The sequence below is a fragment of the Podarcis raffonei genome, chromosome 6, assembly GCF_027172205.1.
Source record: "Podarcis raffonei isolate rPodRaf1 chromosome 6, rPodRaf1.pri, whole genome shotgun sequence".
Taxonomy (NCBI): domain Eukaryota; kingdom Metazoa; phylum Chordata; class Lepidosauria; order Squamata; family Lacertidae; genus Podarcis; species Podarcis raffonei.
Window position 1 is genome coordinate 91,902,636 of NC_070607.1, and position 13,543 is coordinate 91,916,178.

Consider the following 13,543-nt stretch of genomic DNA (forward strand, 5'->3'; position numbering starts at 1 on the left):
ATAACTGAGCATGGGGTCAGAGAGCTGCCATACTAGGGACTAGAAACCTGAGGCTGACATTACTTGTGTTTCTTGAACTTCAGTTAAAGGTAAAGGTAAAGGTACCCCTGCCCGTACGGGCCAGTCTTGATAGACTCTAGGGTTGTGCGCCCATCTCACTTAAGAGGCCGAGGGCCAGCACTGTCCGGAGACACTTCCGGGTCACGTGGCCAGCGTGACATCGCTGCTCTGGCGAGCCAGAGCCGCACACGGAAGTACGTTTACCTTCCCGCTAGTAAGCGGTCCCTATTTATCTACTTGCACCCGGGGGTGCTTTCGAACTGCTAGGTTGGAAGGCGCTGGGACCGAACAACGGGAGCGCACCCCGCCGTGGGGATTCGAACCGCCGACCTTTTGATCGGCAAGCCCTAGGCGCTGAGGCTTTTACCCACAGCGCCACCCGCGTCCCGAACTTCATTTACTTGCCCACAAAACAGGGTGATTTCAACATGATCCTTTTCCTCTCTTTCAAAGCCCCCCCCCATTTTAGTTTTTGCTCTGGGTTTTATTTTTAACACAATAAAAAATAAACTGACAAAGGTAAATGATTAAAAATTGCAATAAGAAAGTAAACAACTACAATGGGTTCGCATACCATATTTTTCCGTGTATAAGACGCCCCCATGTGTTATACACCCCTCTATTTGGAGGGACTCCAAATTAAGAAAATGGGGGAGAGATTGCCCACAGTTGCTGAGCTTTTTTAGGGAAAGGAGCCCAGAGTTCTTGAGTGTTTTTTTGTTGAGCTCACCCACCTGACCTACGCTACCACTCGCTGTTACAGAAAGCCACCTATCATCTGTCCCCTCACTGGCAGAAGCCGCCAATCACCTGCCAAATTACCGTAGCGACAGCCAATCAACACCAGCCCTTGCCGCAGCCACTAATAATAATAATAATAATAATAATAATAATAATAATAATATTTTTTATTTATACCCCGCCCTCCCCAGCCAAGGCTGGGCTCAGGGCGGCTAACAAGCAATAATAAAAACAAGCTGAATGAATACAACTTAAAAACAAGATTAAAAGACAACATTAAAATATTGAAACATTAAAATATTAAAATGCAGCCTCATCACAGGAGGTGAACACGCCCAATAGCGGCTGACAATCTCCGGCTCGCGGCAGCAACCAATCCCACACACCCCCCCATTCACTATCCGTGTATAAGACATCCCACGATTTTTAACATAATTTTTAAATAACAAAAGCTCGTCTTATACATGGAAAACTATGGTATATCACTCTATCGGAGGGCTCCAAACACAGGCCTGCAGCAGGATCTCTCCTTCTCCAAGGGATCTAGATCAAGGAAGGAGCCTGGGCTGCATTTAAGGGGGCAGCGCACAGTGTACTGACGACGCCTGAATGCAAAATATTGTGATTATATCAGAGAGCAGGTGCCTCTATCTTAAAAGGCCTAATAACACTTTGCTGTCCAGAATGACAAGGTCTTTCCCCTACTTTGTGTTAGATTTTGCACTGCTGTTTATTACAGCCACGGCAGATTTCTCTCCCTCCCCACCCCAGCCATCCCAAATCACTGTGACAGCCGCAGAAAGGAGCTACCTTTCCGCTATAGATCAACAGACGAAAAGAGCCAACAGCTTTGATGTGCAACGCGGAAAGCTTTGGGAAATGTTAAAACCCACCAGTGTGGCTCTGACGGCTTTGTTCATTCCCTTCGCCTGCTCCAGAGTGACTGACACAGTCAAACAGAGATGCAGCAAAATGTAGATTTGGACTTCTCGTCCAAAGCAGAGTAAACAACTTGCAGAAGCAGCTTTTTAAGGTAAAGGTAAAGGGACCCCTGACCATTAGGTCCAGTCGTGACCGACTCTGGGGTTGCGGCACTCATCTCGCTTTATTGGCCGAGGGAGCCAGTGTACAGCTTCCGGGTCATGTGGCCAGCATGACTAAGCCGCTTCTGGCGAACCAGAGCAGCACACGGAAACTCCATTTACCTTCCTGCTGGAGTGGTACCTATTTATCTACTTGCATTTTGATGTGCTTTCGAACTGCTAGGTTGGCAGGAGCTGGGACCGAGCAACGGGAGCTCACCCCGTCATGGGGATTCAAACCGCTGACCTTCTGATCAGCAAGTCCTAGGCTCTGTGGTTTAACTCACAGCGCCACCCGCGTCCCTTAGCAGCTTTTTAACAGAACCCCTTAAAACGGGGAGGAGACACCAACCCAAATGTTTCAAATATTTAGCTGTGGTTCCTGCATTGCAGGGGGTTGGCCTCGATGACCCTTGGGTGAAATGACCCAAGCTATGACTGTGAAATAGAGATCCATATGAATGGGGTGGGGGTGGGGGAGAGATTTGGTTCACATTTTAATGCAAACCTACCCCTTCTGCACTTCCCGAAACAGGAGCCAAACCACAGCAATCCTTCAAAATTCAGACTTCTTTGCATTTTGCAGTGCAGTTCTCCGACCCAAATGTGCGTAAAAATGTAAACATTAGCGAGTATGACATGCAAAAATGCATTGCTTGGGAGCAAAGTGGACTAAAATGCTGATTATATATATATATATATGATGTGTGGTTTTAGTGGTATCTACGGTAATTTATGTTGTGAGCTGCCTCAAGTCCTCCTCTGGCAGAAAGGCAACATAAGAATGAATGAATCAATCAATCAATCAAGGTTTTCATCCCTTGCTCTCTTCTGGCTTTGACTTTGGTTTTTGCAAAGGGAGATTGTTGTGCTGGGAATCTGAGTGCCTGCAAGATACTGATGTGTGAATGCATTTCCTTGTTTCCTTGGCATCTGGTGGCTTTAGGGTGAGCCAGGCCCACCTGGGCAAGTTGGGCCAGAAGGTCCGGGAGGACACCAAGGGACACCAGGCACCCAAGGGAAGACTGTGCAGGGTCCCATAGTAAGTCTCTTTCTTCTTCTTTTCTTTGCCCATGTGGGTTTTGCTGACCTGGTCAAAGGCCTGGAAACGATGCCTTATGAGGAACGGCTAAGGGAGCTGGGCATGTTTAGCCTGGAGAAGAGGAGGTTAAGGGGTGATATGATAGCCATGTTCAAATATATAAAAGGATGTCACATAGAGGAGGGAGAAAGGTTGTTTTCTGCTGCTCCAGAGAAGCGGACACGGAGCAATGGTTCCAAACTACAAGAAAGAAGATTCCACCTAAACATTAGGAAGAACTTCCTGACAGTAAGAGCTGTTCGACAGTGGAATTTGCTGCCAAGGAGTGTGGTGGAGTCTCCTTCTTTGGAGGTCTTTAAGCAGAGGCTTCACAACCATATGTCAGGAGTGCTCTGATGGTGTTTCCTGCTTGGCAGGGGGTTGGACTCGATGGCCCTTGTGGTTACTTCCAGCTCTATGATTCTATGATTCTATGACACACACACATATATACACTACTTCAGAAATTGCCCCAAGACAACATGTATTAAATTGAGGTGGGCTGCAAAGATTAGAGCAGGACGAACACCATTGCTTAAATTAGTGCAAACAGCAAGATGGGCATTGCCTGCTGCTGGAAGATGTGCCCATCCCAACTCTGGCTGAACATCCTCCTCCTCCTCTCCCTGGTCCCAAAGACCCAACACTTACCTTGGGGCAAGAGGAACTGGGGACTGAGGACTGCAAGAATCCCTGAAAGGGAACTCAGAGTTGTAGCCAATGAAGTTGTCCCATGAGTGTGCAGTGGAACTTCCTCTCCCGTTCTCTCCCGTTCAGCATCTGTTCTGGCAGTTTCACCAACCATTCAGAGCAGATCTGAGGGGGCACGGAGGGCACAGGGGAGAAAAAATGGAGAGGAAGTCTCCTATTATTATTATTATTAGTAGTAGTACAGTCATACCTCATGTTACGTTTGCTTCATGATACATTTGTTCAGGTTGCGTCCCACAGTGAACCAGAAGTACCGGAAAGGGTTACTTCTGGGTTTCGCTGCTCGCGCATGCACAGACACGCAAAATGACGTCAAGCGCATGCACAGAAGCGGTGAATCGCAACCCGTGCATGTGAAGACTTGCAGATGCGGGTTGTGTTCTATTCATGTTGTGAACGGGCCTCCGGAATGGATCCCATTCGCAACCAGAGGTACCACTGTAGTACATTTATTGCCTGGCCATCACCAGCAGTTAAAGCTAATCTTGATCACAGGAGTAGAGTGGGTTCTGAAAACAGATTGCACAAGCAGAAGTCCTCGGACTAAGAGGATGACTTAGTTGGATGCAACTCTCAAGCTCTGTGCGTTTTGTTGTTGCTGGTGCATTCAGAATCTTGATTCATTTGGGGGACAATGGAAGGGCAATGGGCTGTGCCCATCCCTAAATCAAATACAATGAACAACAAGCAGAGAATAGCCTTCAGGTGGGTAGCCACTACATCCCCATGGTTTCGATCTTGGGACATGATGTCAGGGACTGGGCAGAGGAGCAATGGTGGAGACCCCAGCCTGACCCTTCCAGAGAAGAAGGAGACAGTTCAGAATTACAACAGGGGTTTGAGGTAGATCATAGCTCAGAGGCAGATGAAGGGGAAAGCTGGGAAATAATGGGAGAGGAGGAGGAGGAAGCTGATGGACTTAGAAAGCATTCCAGACCCCACCTTTCCCAGAACCCAGCGGGCATTGAAAGTAGGAGAGCAGAGAGCACAAAGGCAAAAGACCCTTTCTAGCACCCGTAGTGATGACTCATGAGGAAGTAGGAGAGACGGAGGGGGTGAGGTTTCCTGCGGAGCAACACCATTACTCCAAGAGGCTGCATTTCTAAGCCTCTCTCTGTGAATACTCAATAAAAGGCATTGGTAAGAACTTCCCTTGTCTTATCCCTTTCATGGCAGTCTGCTGTGGGGCGATTGTGATCCTCTGACGCCGGACACATGAGCGCACATGCACAAATCCAAAGTGTACAAATTCCCTCTTTTTCTGACCAGCAACTTAGATGCCTTTAAAAGGCGAAATAGACAGATCTGTGGAGGACTTGATGCATGTGTGCTACCTCCACTGTTCTGAATGCCATTTGCAATTGGGGAATTTGAATTGGGGAAGAGTGTTGTTGCATTTAGGTTCCGCTTGCGGGCTTTGCGTGGGCACCTGGTCGCCCCCTGTGAAAACAGGATGCTGGACTAGATGGGCCTTGGGCCTGATCCAGGAGGGCTTTCTTACATACGTATGTGTGTGGGCCTACATTTACAATGCCTCTTGGTGTGAGAAAAGGAGTTTTACAAATACATAAGCGTTCCTTTTTATATCTGTGAAATGCTCGAGGATATAAAGATATATGCTAGCTCTGGAACTGTGCAGATAATATACATTCAGTCATTTCCCCACCTGCATTCAAATTCTAGGGGCCACCAGGTATTAAAGGAGACAAAGGAGACAGTGGAAGTCCAGGGATGCAGGTAATTATGACACACACTTTTCTCTCTCTCACTCTCTCTTTGTAATTTCCACCCATCTATTATTATGATCTGGCAGCCTTCCCAGGCAGGATTGCAGACAGTTCTCCTGTTGCTTTCGAGCCTTGCTTTGAAACCGCGCTTCTTCTTCTGAGGTGGGAATCCCATAACGGTGCTATTTTTTTCCGCTAGCTAGCTCTGTATTCCCTTTTCTCGGGCCCTGCAGTTTGGCAAACATTAATTATCTGAAGTCTCAGAGCCGCTTTAGGAGGTCAGCAAAAGAATTATGGAGATTTTGCAGATGGATAAGCTAGTTTAAAGAGAGAAGCTTACATGACCTTGGCCAAGGATGAACAGGCTATAAGTGGGAGCGAGAACAACGGAACGTGACAGCTCAATTTCCAAATGCCCAGCTCTCAAACAGTCTCCCGGATGGAAAAGATCGGGAGTGGAGCAAGCTGTACGCTTGTACTTAGAAGAAAGGGAAAGGGATTACTTTAATGTGTTCTTATTGGAAATGATGGCAACTTCTTTAAACTAAATTGAACTGCATTATGACATTGTAAGTTTGAAAATAACCAGAATTTGGGGACAAAGCTATGCCTTGACTTAATGGTCTTGCAAGCGCTGCCTCCCACCTGCCCTGATGAAAATGCTTATTACTTTACTTACTTAAAAAGGGGGGGGCAAGCCTGCTGCCTTTGGGGGTCCTCCTGCTCATCCAGCTGGCTGCTCCCCAAACTGATGGCACCTCTGTTGTTGTGGGTCATGCCATCATTGCACTGCACCAGTAACAGAGGGTCACATAATAATAATAATAATACAGTGATACCTCAGGTTACATATGCTTCAGGTTACATACACTTCAGGTTACAGACTCTGCTAACCCAGAAATAGTACCTCAGGTTAAGAACTTTGCTTCAGGATGAGAACAGAAATTGCACAGTGGCGGCAGTGGGAGGCCCCATTAGCTAAAGTGGTGCTTCAGGTTAAGAACAGTTTCAGGTTAAGAACGGACCTCCGGAACGAATTAAGTACTTAACCCGAGGTACCATAATAATAATAATAATAATAATAATAATAATAATAATAATAATAATATTTTATTTATATCCCGCCCTCCCCAGCTGAAGCTGGGCTCAGAGCGGCTAACAATAGTAAAAAATAACACAGTTTGCATAAAATCATAATCAATTAATTGAAATGGATTCTAAAATCAATTCATTCTAAAATCAATTCAGAATAAAATGAATGGCAACCATTGGGCTAGTGTGCTTTGAGGATTTCAGAAGGAGGGGGGTCAGACTGTGCCTTGGCCAAAGGCCTGGTGGAACAGCTCTGTCTTGCAGGCCCTGCAGAAAGATGTCAAGTCCCGCATGCATATTTAGCAACCCCCTGTGGTGGCACTGAAATCTTTCCAGACTGCTGAAACCACCCAAATGCATAGGATGGCAGTAAATCATGAGTGATAGAAATATGTTTTCAGATCCAAAATTGGCTGGAGGGAAAGCAAGGGTGTGTGTGCAGACACTGTTGTGGTTGTTGTTGTTTAGTCGTTTAGTCGTGTCTGACTCTTCGTGTCCCCATGGACCAGAGCACGCCAGGCACTCCTGGCTTCCATTGCCCCCCACAGTTTGGCCAAACTCATGCTGGTAGCTTCGTGAACACTGTCCAACCATCTCGTCCTCCGTCGTCACCTTCTCCTTGTGCCCTCAATCTTTCCCAACATCAGGGTCTTTTCTAGGGAGTCTTCTCTTCTCATGAAGTGGCCAAAGTATTGGAGTCTCAGCTTCAGGATCTGTCCTTCCAGTGAGCACTCAGGGCTGATTTCCTTCAGAATGGATAGGTTTGATCTAGTGCAACCACTACATGGCACTATAAACACTCACAAATATACCTATTCCGCATCTACATAGTGACGCTATATTGGCTCAGATTCCCTTTCTTCCAAAGGGGCTGGCTTTCCTCCAGTTTGGGGCTTGCATGCTTGCTCCCTCACCCATTAGCTGCACATGGGATCTGGGAAATGTCATTTCCCTTTTCCCCAATGCCCTGGAGTGACTTTAGATCAGGCACTTCAGGGCATTGTGGTGTGTGGCTTCTCAGAGAAACCCACAGCTGGGGCCTTGGCATTTGCCCAGCTCTGCTGTGTGCTGGTGCCAGGCCTGAATAGATCCACAGGTAGGGAGTGCATAGGCCTCCCATTACAGGTAACGAACAGGTACATTGCTATGTGCATGGCACACCCTGACTTCAGGTTGGTTCAGGAGAGATAGAGAGGGGATAATGGAAACTATGTCTGCTGGAGGGAAGGCAAAAATAAATCAAGGTCTTTTCAAAGCTGTTGTTCTTAGCTTCATTGGAAAAAGGTCCTGAGATTCTGGCTTAATCATGAGGCGCTTTGACAAAGGATGTTGTTGTTGTTGTTTAGTCATTTAGTCGTGTCCGACTCTTCGTGACCCCATGGACCAGAGCACGCCAGGCACTCCTGTCTTCCACTGCCTCCCGCAGTTTGGTCAAACTCATGCTGGTAGCTTCGAGAACACTGTCCAACCATCTTGTCCTCTGTCATCAGGGTCTTCTCCAGGGAGTCTTCTCTTCTCATGAGGGGGCCAAAGTATTGGAGCCTCAGCTTCAGGATCTGTCCTTCCAGTGAGCACTCAGGGCTGATTTCCTTCAGAATGGATAGGTTTGATCTTCTTGCAGTCCATGGGACTCTCAAGACAAAGGATATGCTTCCTGAATAACAGTTCTGTTTGTCTGCAGGGTTTGATGGGTCCTCAAGGAGCTCCAGGGAAAGATGGGATTCAAGGATCAAAGGTAAAAGCACTGGGCAGTCTGGTAACCATCAAATGTGGGCTCTCAAATGGCCCAAATCACAAGCTGAAGAGAGAGCGAAATTCTCCGTAAACATGGGAGCAAGCACAAGTGAAACAGATATTGTGTCACTCCCAGGAATGTCTTCCCCATTGCTCCATGTATCTTTACAGCACCTGACATGATGCTTCTGAACAGAGATGCTTCATTCAGCTCTCGAGGATAATATCACCATTAGGAAAGAAGGATCCTCAGTCGGTGCAGCACGAATAATTTGATTGCAAGCAATGATGCAAGGCGCAGTCCCAAAGGAAAGTCCCAGAATCCCTTGCAGGCTGCTGAGAGAATGCCAGAGCATAATTCTTGTGGGATCTTAGGGAGGCAAATGCCTCACCTGAACATCATTTTAAGCTTTCTCATTGAGAAATGAGGTTGCCTGGTCCTCAGATGGGTGTCATGCTTGCCCCTTCAAATGCTGCTAGACCGCACAATATTGGCTGCGGCTGCTGTGACTCCCATCTTCTCCCACCACCCTTGCTAACTGAAAGGCAAAACTAATTCACAGAATTGTAGACTTGGAAGGGATTCAAAAGGACCTTTAAAGCCCTTTGTGGCTTAGGGCCCTCGTATTTACGGGACCGCTTCTCCTGGTCTGCCCTGCAGAGGACCTTAAGGTCCATGAATAATCATAGTTTAGAGGTCCCGAGCCCAAAGGAACTCATATTATCCACCACCAGGGCCAGGGCCTTCTGAGTGATGGCTCTGACCTGGTGGAATGCTCTGTCCCAGGAGACCAGGGCCCTGCAGGATTTAACTTCCTTCCACAGGGCCTATAAGACAGAGCTATTCCGCCTGGCTTTCAATTTGAACTTAGCTTGATCTGTTATTCCCCTTCCTTCCCTCCCCCTCCCCTTTTTTGGGATCCCACAGCTAATTCTCCCCTGGTCTCCTCGCTGGCCCAAATAGGACTAATTTAGCCAGCTAGGCCTGGTGATCATCTAATGTTTATTGGATGGATTTCCCCCCTAAATTGACTTTTGAATTTGGAATTTATTGTTATTCACATTTTATACTGTATTTTAAGCTGTTTTTTGTTGCATCAAATAAGTGTTTTAAATTCTTTGTTAGCCACCCTGAGCCTGGTTTCCTGAACCGGGAAGTGCGGGGTATAAATAAAAATGTATTATTATTATCTAGTCCAACACCCTACAATACAATTCAAGCAAAAGGATTTTGCACTCTGCTGTATGATTTCATTACGTGCAAGTGTCCTTTTTTGCAGGGGTTTTCTACATTTGTGGGTTGGGGGGAGTCAAATAATTAAGTTTGACTTTTTCCTTTCCATTTTTTCGCCCAAGCATTCTTTTGGGAGCATTCCTGAAGGGCTCAAATTTTTGTGAATGCTTAAAAAAATCTTTATTGAAGTGATCATCAGAAAGAGAACAACTAAAAACAACCAGGGACAGCAAAACAAGAAATCTATCCTGTGATACAGGAGCTCACCAGTCGTTCTGAAAGTCAGGGTTGCAGCCTGTGCTTCAATTCTGCTTAAGCAGCAGATTTCTGCTTGCGCACCAGAACTTTCCTTTCCACTTCCCTGAAATACTCACCACACCCTCAAAATCTGCTCTAGAAAACTGAGGAACACCTCCAGAGCATATTTGCTGGGAGAAGAAGTCCTGCTATGCAAGCAGAACTCTGTTAGCACAGCACTGGATGCAATCTGCAGGGTGGAACTGAGTCATATATTTAATTCAATATTTGAAGACGAAGATTTGACAGAAATACAAAGGCAGGGGGAAAGGGGAGGTAATTCTTTTTGATTTTTTTTACGTTTATAAATTTTGTGAAATAAATATTATTAATTGAATTTGCTTAAAAGCATTTATAAACTGCTTAATATTTTTAAAAGAACCTCTGAGCAGTGTACAATGTAAAAATCAATATCGTTAAGATGAAAACACAGCCAATAAAAGCAGGAATTCGGGGAATTCAAATGCACAAAGCCTGGGCAAAAAGACACATAGCCTCAATCAGCTCCCATCCATACCAGGAAATGCATTCATATTTTGGGGAACTGGTACATGGGCTGCTCACTGAAGCAGTTCTGAGATGATGATGATGGGGATGTTCATGCATCCACGATAGGGCAACCAAAAGTGATCAAAGGGCTGGAACATCAACCCTACGAGGACTGGCTACAACATTTGGGATGTTTTTATTTTAGTGAAACGGCAAGTAAGAGACAACATGTCAGAAGCTTATAATATTATGCATCGTATAGAGAAAGTGGGTAGTGATAAGTTCTTCCCTCCATCTCTGCTAGTGTGGTGTAGTGGTTAAGAGCGGTGGACTCGTAATCTGGGGAACCGGGTTCGCTTCCCCGCTCCTCCATATGCAGCTGCTGGGTGACCTTGGGCCAGTCACACTTCTTTGAAGTCTCTAGGCCCCACTCACCTCACAGAGTGTTTGTTTTGGGGGAGGAAGGGAAAGGAGAATGTTAGCCGCTTTGAGACTCCTTCGGGTAGTGATAAAGCAGGATATCAAATCCAAACTCTGCTACCGCAGGAACTCAGGGGCATCCAATGAAGCCAAATGCTAGAATCTGGCCTCTACAGGATGTAGAGATGGCCACCCAAAAGAGGATTAGACACAATGTACCTTTGGTGACTGTCCCGGATGGCTATTTATTTATTTAATAACACATACTGTCAGTGCCGCCCGAGGTCCCAGCTCACCAAGGACCAACGCTGCTTCGTTGTTTAGTATAAAAGTCTTTATTGAAGTTCAGTTTCACTTCCACAGCCGCAGCGTGCAGCACTACGTCTCAAACTCTAGACCGCCGAAGCTCCATCTGAATCTCCTCCCCCCTGACACCAGTTTAAGATTCTAGCCTTGCTCCACCTCCTCCTTTGTTCTTTCCTCCTCTGGGTCCGCCTGCCCGTCGGGGTCTCTCCCTTCCTAGACTCCTCTGACGCTGAGTCCCCTGACTCTTCCCCCTCCGTCCGTCGGGCTTTAGGACCTGGCTCCCAATCCGGGTTTCCTGCTGTCCCGCGCGCCTGTACATTTGAACTTGGCGCGCGCGCCCAGCCTCCCACTTTCCTTCTGACCGTTACACTGCTGTCACTACTCCCTCCTTCGGGGAGGCTAGCTGGAACTGACCTCCCCTCCGTTTCCCCACTTTCCGATGGGGGCGTGGTCAGCCCTGACTCATCTTCTCTCCCCGCTGGAGGAGAGGCTGGTCCTGACACATGTGACTCTTCCCCCCCACTGCGCTCTGGTGGGGGAGCTGGTCCTGATCCCCCGCTGCTGCCTTGGGATTCCCCGCTGGCCCCCTGCTTCTGGTGCGTCCCCCCTGGGACCCCCCTTGCCCTCACCATCGGCGCCCCCTTCTGGGAATCTTCTGATTCGCTGGAGAAGCTCATGGAATCTCTCGGGTCACTGTCATACTCCCCTACGCTCCCCTCGGATTCCTCCCCTTCTCTCTCCATTTCCTCTCTCCCCTGTGCTTCTGCTCCTGAGCCCCTGACACATACGCACCACTTGATTGTAAAAGGAAACCTCAAAGCGGTTCGCAAAGAATGTTGGAGGCAGCGATTCTTCTGAATTCCTGTTGCTGGAAACCACAGGATGGGAGAACGCCTCTTTCGCACCCAGATCCTGCCTGCAGGTTTTCCCAGAAGAGGCAGTCTGGATGGCCACTGTGAGAACAGGATACTGGAGTAGAGTGGCCCCTGGCCTGATCTAGCAGCAGGACTCTTCTTATGTCTTTATCCCTAAAAGCAGCACATTCCCCCCTGAGCTCTCCCTCCCTGTTTTAGCCTTAGCCTTTCACTCACTGTTCTGACTTGATTTGCAGGGTGTTCGAGGCCTGGAAGGCACGGCTGGACCTCCTGGACCACCAGGACCAAGGGTAAGAGATGCCAGTCATGTAGAAGGCAACTTTTTTTTCCGCTCCAAAGGTCTTGCTACCAGGAATAGGCTGAGCTCGACTTCCCTCAGGTTAGCAGGGACGGCAGGCAAAAGGAACAACGCGCTCTATGTCTTCATTACTGTTGCATCTTCCTCCGGCTACTGTTCAGCAAGAGCTGCTGAGCCACCTGGTTCCACATCCTGGAGCATCTCCTCTAAGCCAAGTTCTGTGGTACCCAAGTTGCAGCAGAGTGTCAAACACTGACTTCTTAGTAGCCTCGTCTCCTTTCATCAGCAAAGGCAGGGATGCTGTTTCAGATTTGCGGGAGGCGAAAGGGAAGCCACTGCAACAGCAGAAGTCAAGAATCTCAGCCAGATTTAAAGATCTACTCCTGGCTAAGTTCTAGATTTAAAATGTGTATTTCAAGACCATTTGTTTTGGTTGCTTTTCAACTCCTCATTTTGTGGTTGTTAGCATTTTATTGACGAGGATAAACAAAGCATTTCCAACCATCTCAACTGCCCCCCCATCCCTTGTTTCCTAAAGCAGAGTCACTCTGGATCACTATAACACAATACACATTTTATTAACAGTTGTTGCTTTTAATTGGACTTGTTAACTGCTTTTTACCCAAAGATACCCAGGTGACTTGCGTTTAGAAACATAAACATAGATACATTCATTCATTACAGTGGTACCTCGGGTTAAGTACTTAATTCGTTCCGGAGGTCTGTTCTTAACCTGAAACTGTTCTTAACCTGAAGCACCACTTTAGCTAATGGGGCCTCCTGCTGCCGCCGTGCCGCCGGAGCACGATTTCTGTTCTTATCCTGAAGCAAAGTTCTTAACCTGAAGCACTATTTCTGGGTTAGTGGAGTCTGTAACTTGAAGCGTATGTAACCTGAAGCGTATGTAACCCAAGGTACCACTGTATACCATTAATAAAAATCACACAAACACTTTCATCATAAGAGAAATCTTAGGTAAAGGTAAAGGGAACCCTGACCATTAGGTCCAGTCACGGACGACTCTGGAGTTGCGGCGCTCATCTCGCTTTACTGGCTGAGGGAGCCGGTGCACAGCTTCTGGGTCATGTGGCCAGCATGACTAAGCCGCTTCTGGTGAATCAGAGCAGCACACGGAAACGCCGTTTACCTTCCCGCCGGAGCGGTACCTATTTATCTACTTGCGCTTTGACATGCTTTCGAACTGCTAGGTTGGCAGGAGCTGGGACCAAGCAATGGGAGCTCACCCCGTCGCAGGGGTTCAAACCACTGACCTTCTGATCAGCAAGCCCTAGGCTCTGTGGTTTAACCCACAGCGCCACCTGCATTGCTAAGGAGAAATCTTACTTTTCCTCAAAGTGGCATACATGGTTCTCTCTTCCCAAGGTCACTTACTAAG

General features: G+C 47.3%; 1 protein-coding gene across 1 annotated transcript in view; it reads left to right on the forward strand.

Moving 5' to 3' along the window:
- The window catches only part of COL20A1 (collagen type XX alpha 1 chain), a 117,651-nt gene that overhangs the window by 82,291 nt on the left and 21,817 nt on the right, over positions 1-13,543 (forward strand). Inside the window, exons 28-31 of the mRNA XM_053391720.1 lie at positions 2,830-2,925; positions 5,359-5,412; positions 8,176-8,229; positions 12,086-12,139. Of these exons, the coding sequence (XP_053247695.1) occupies positions 2,830-2,925; positions 5,359-5,412; positions 8,176-8,229; positions 12,086-12,139 (258 nt within the window). The remainder of the gene's footprint in view (positions 1-2,829; positions 2,926-5,358; positions 5,413-8,175; positions 8,230-12,085; positions 12,140-13,543) is intronic.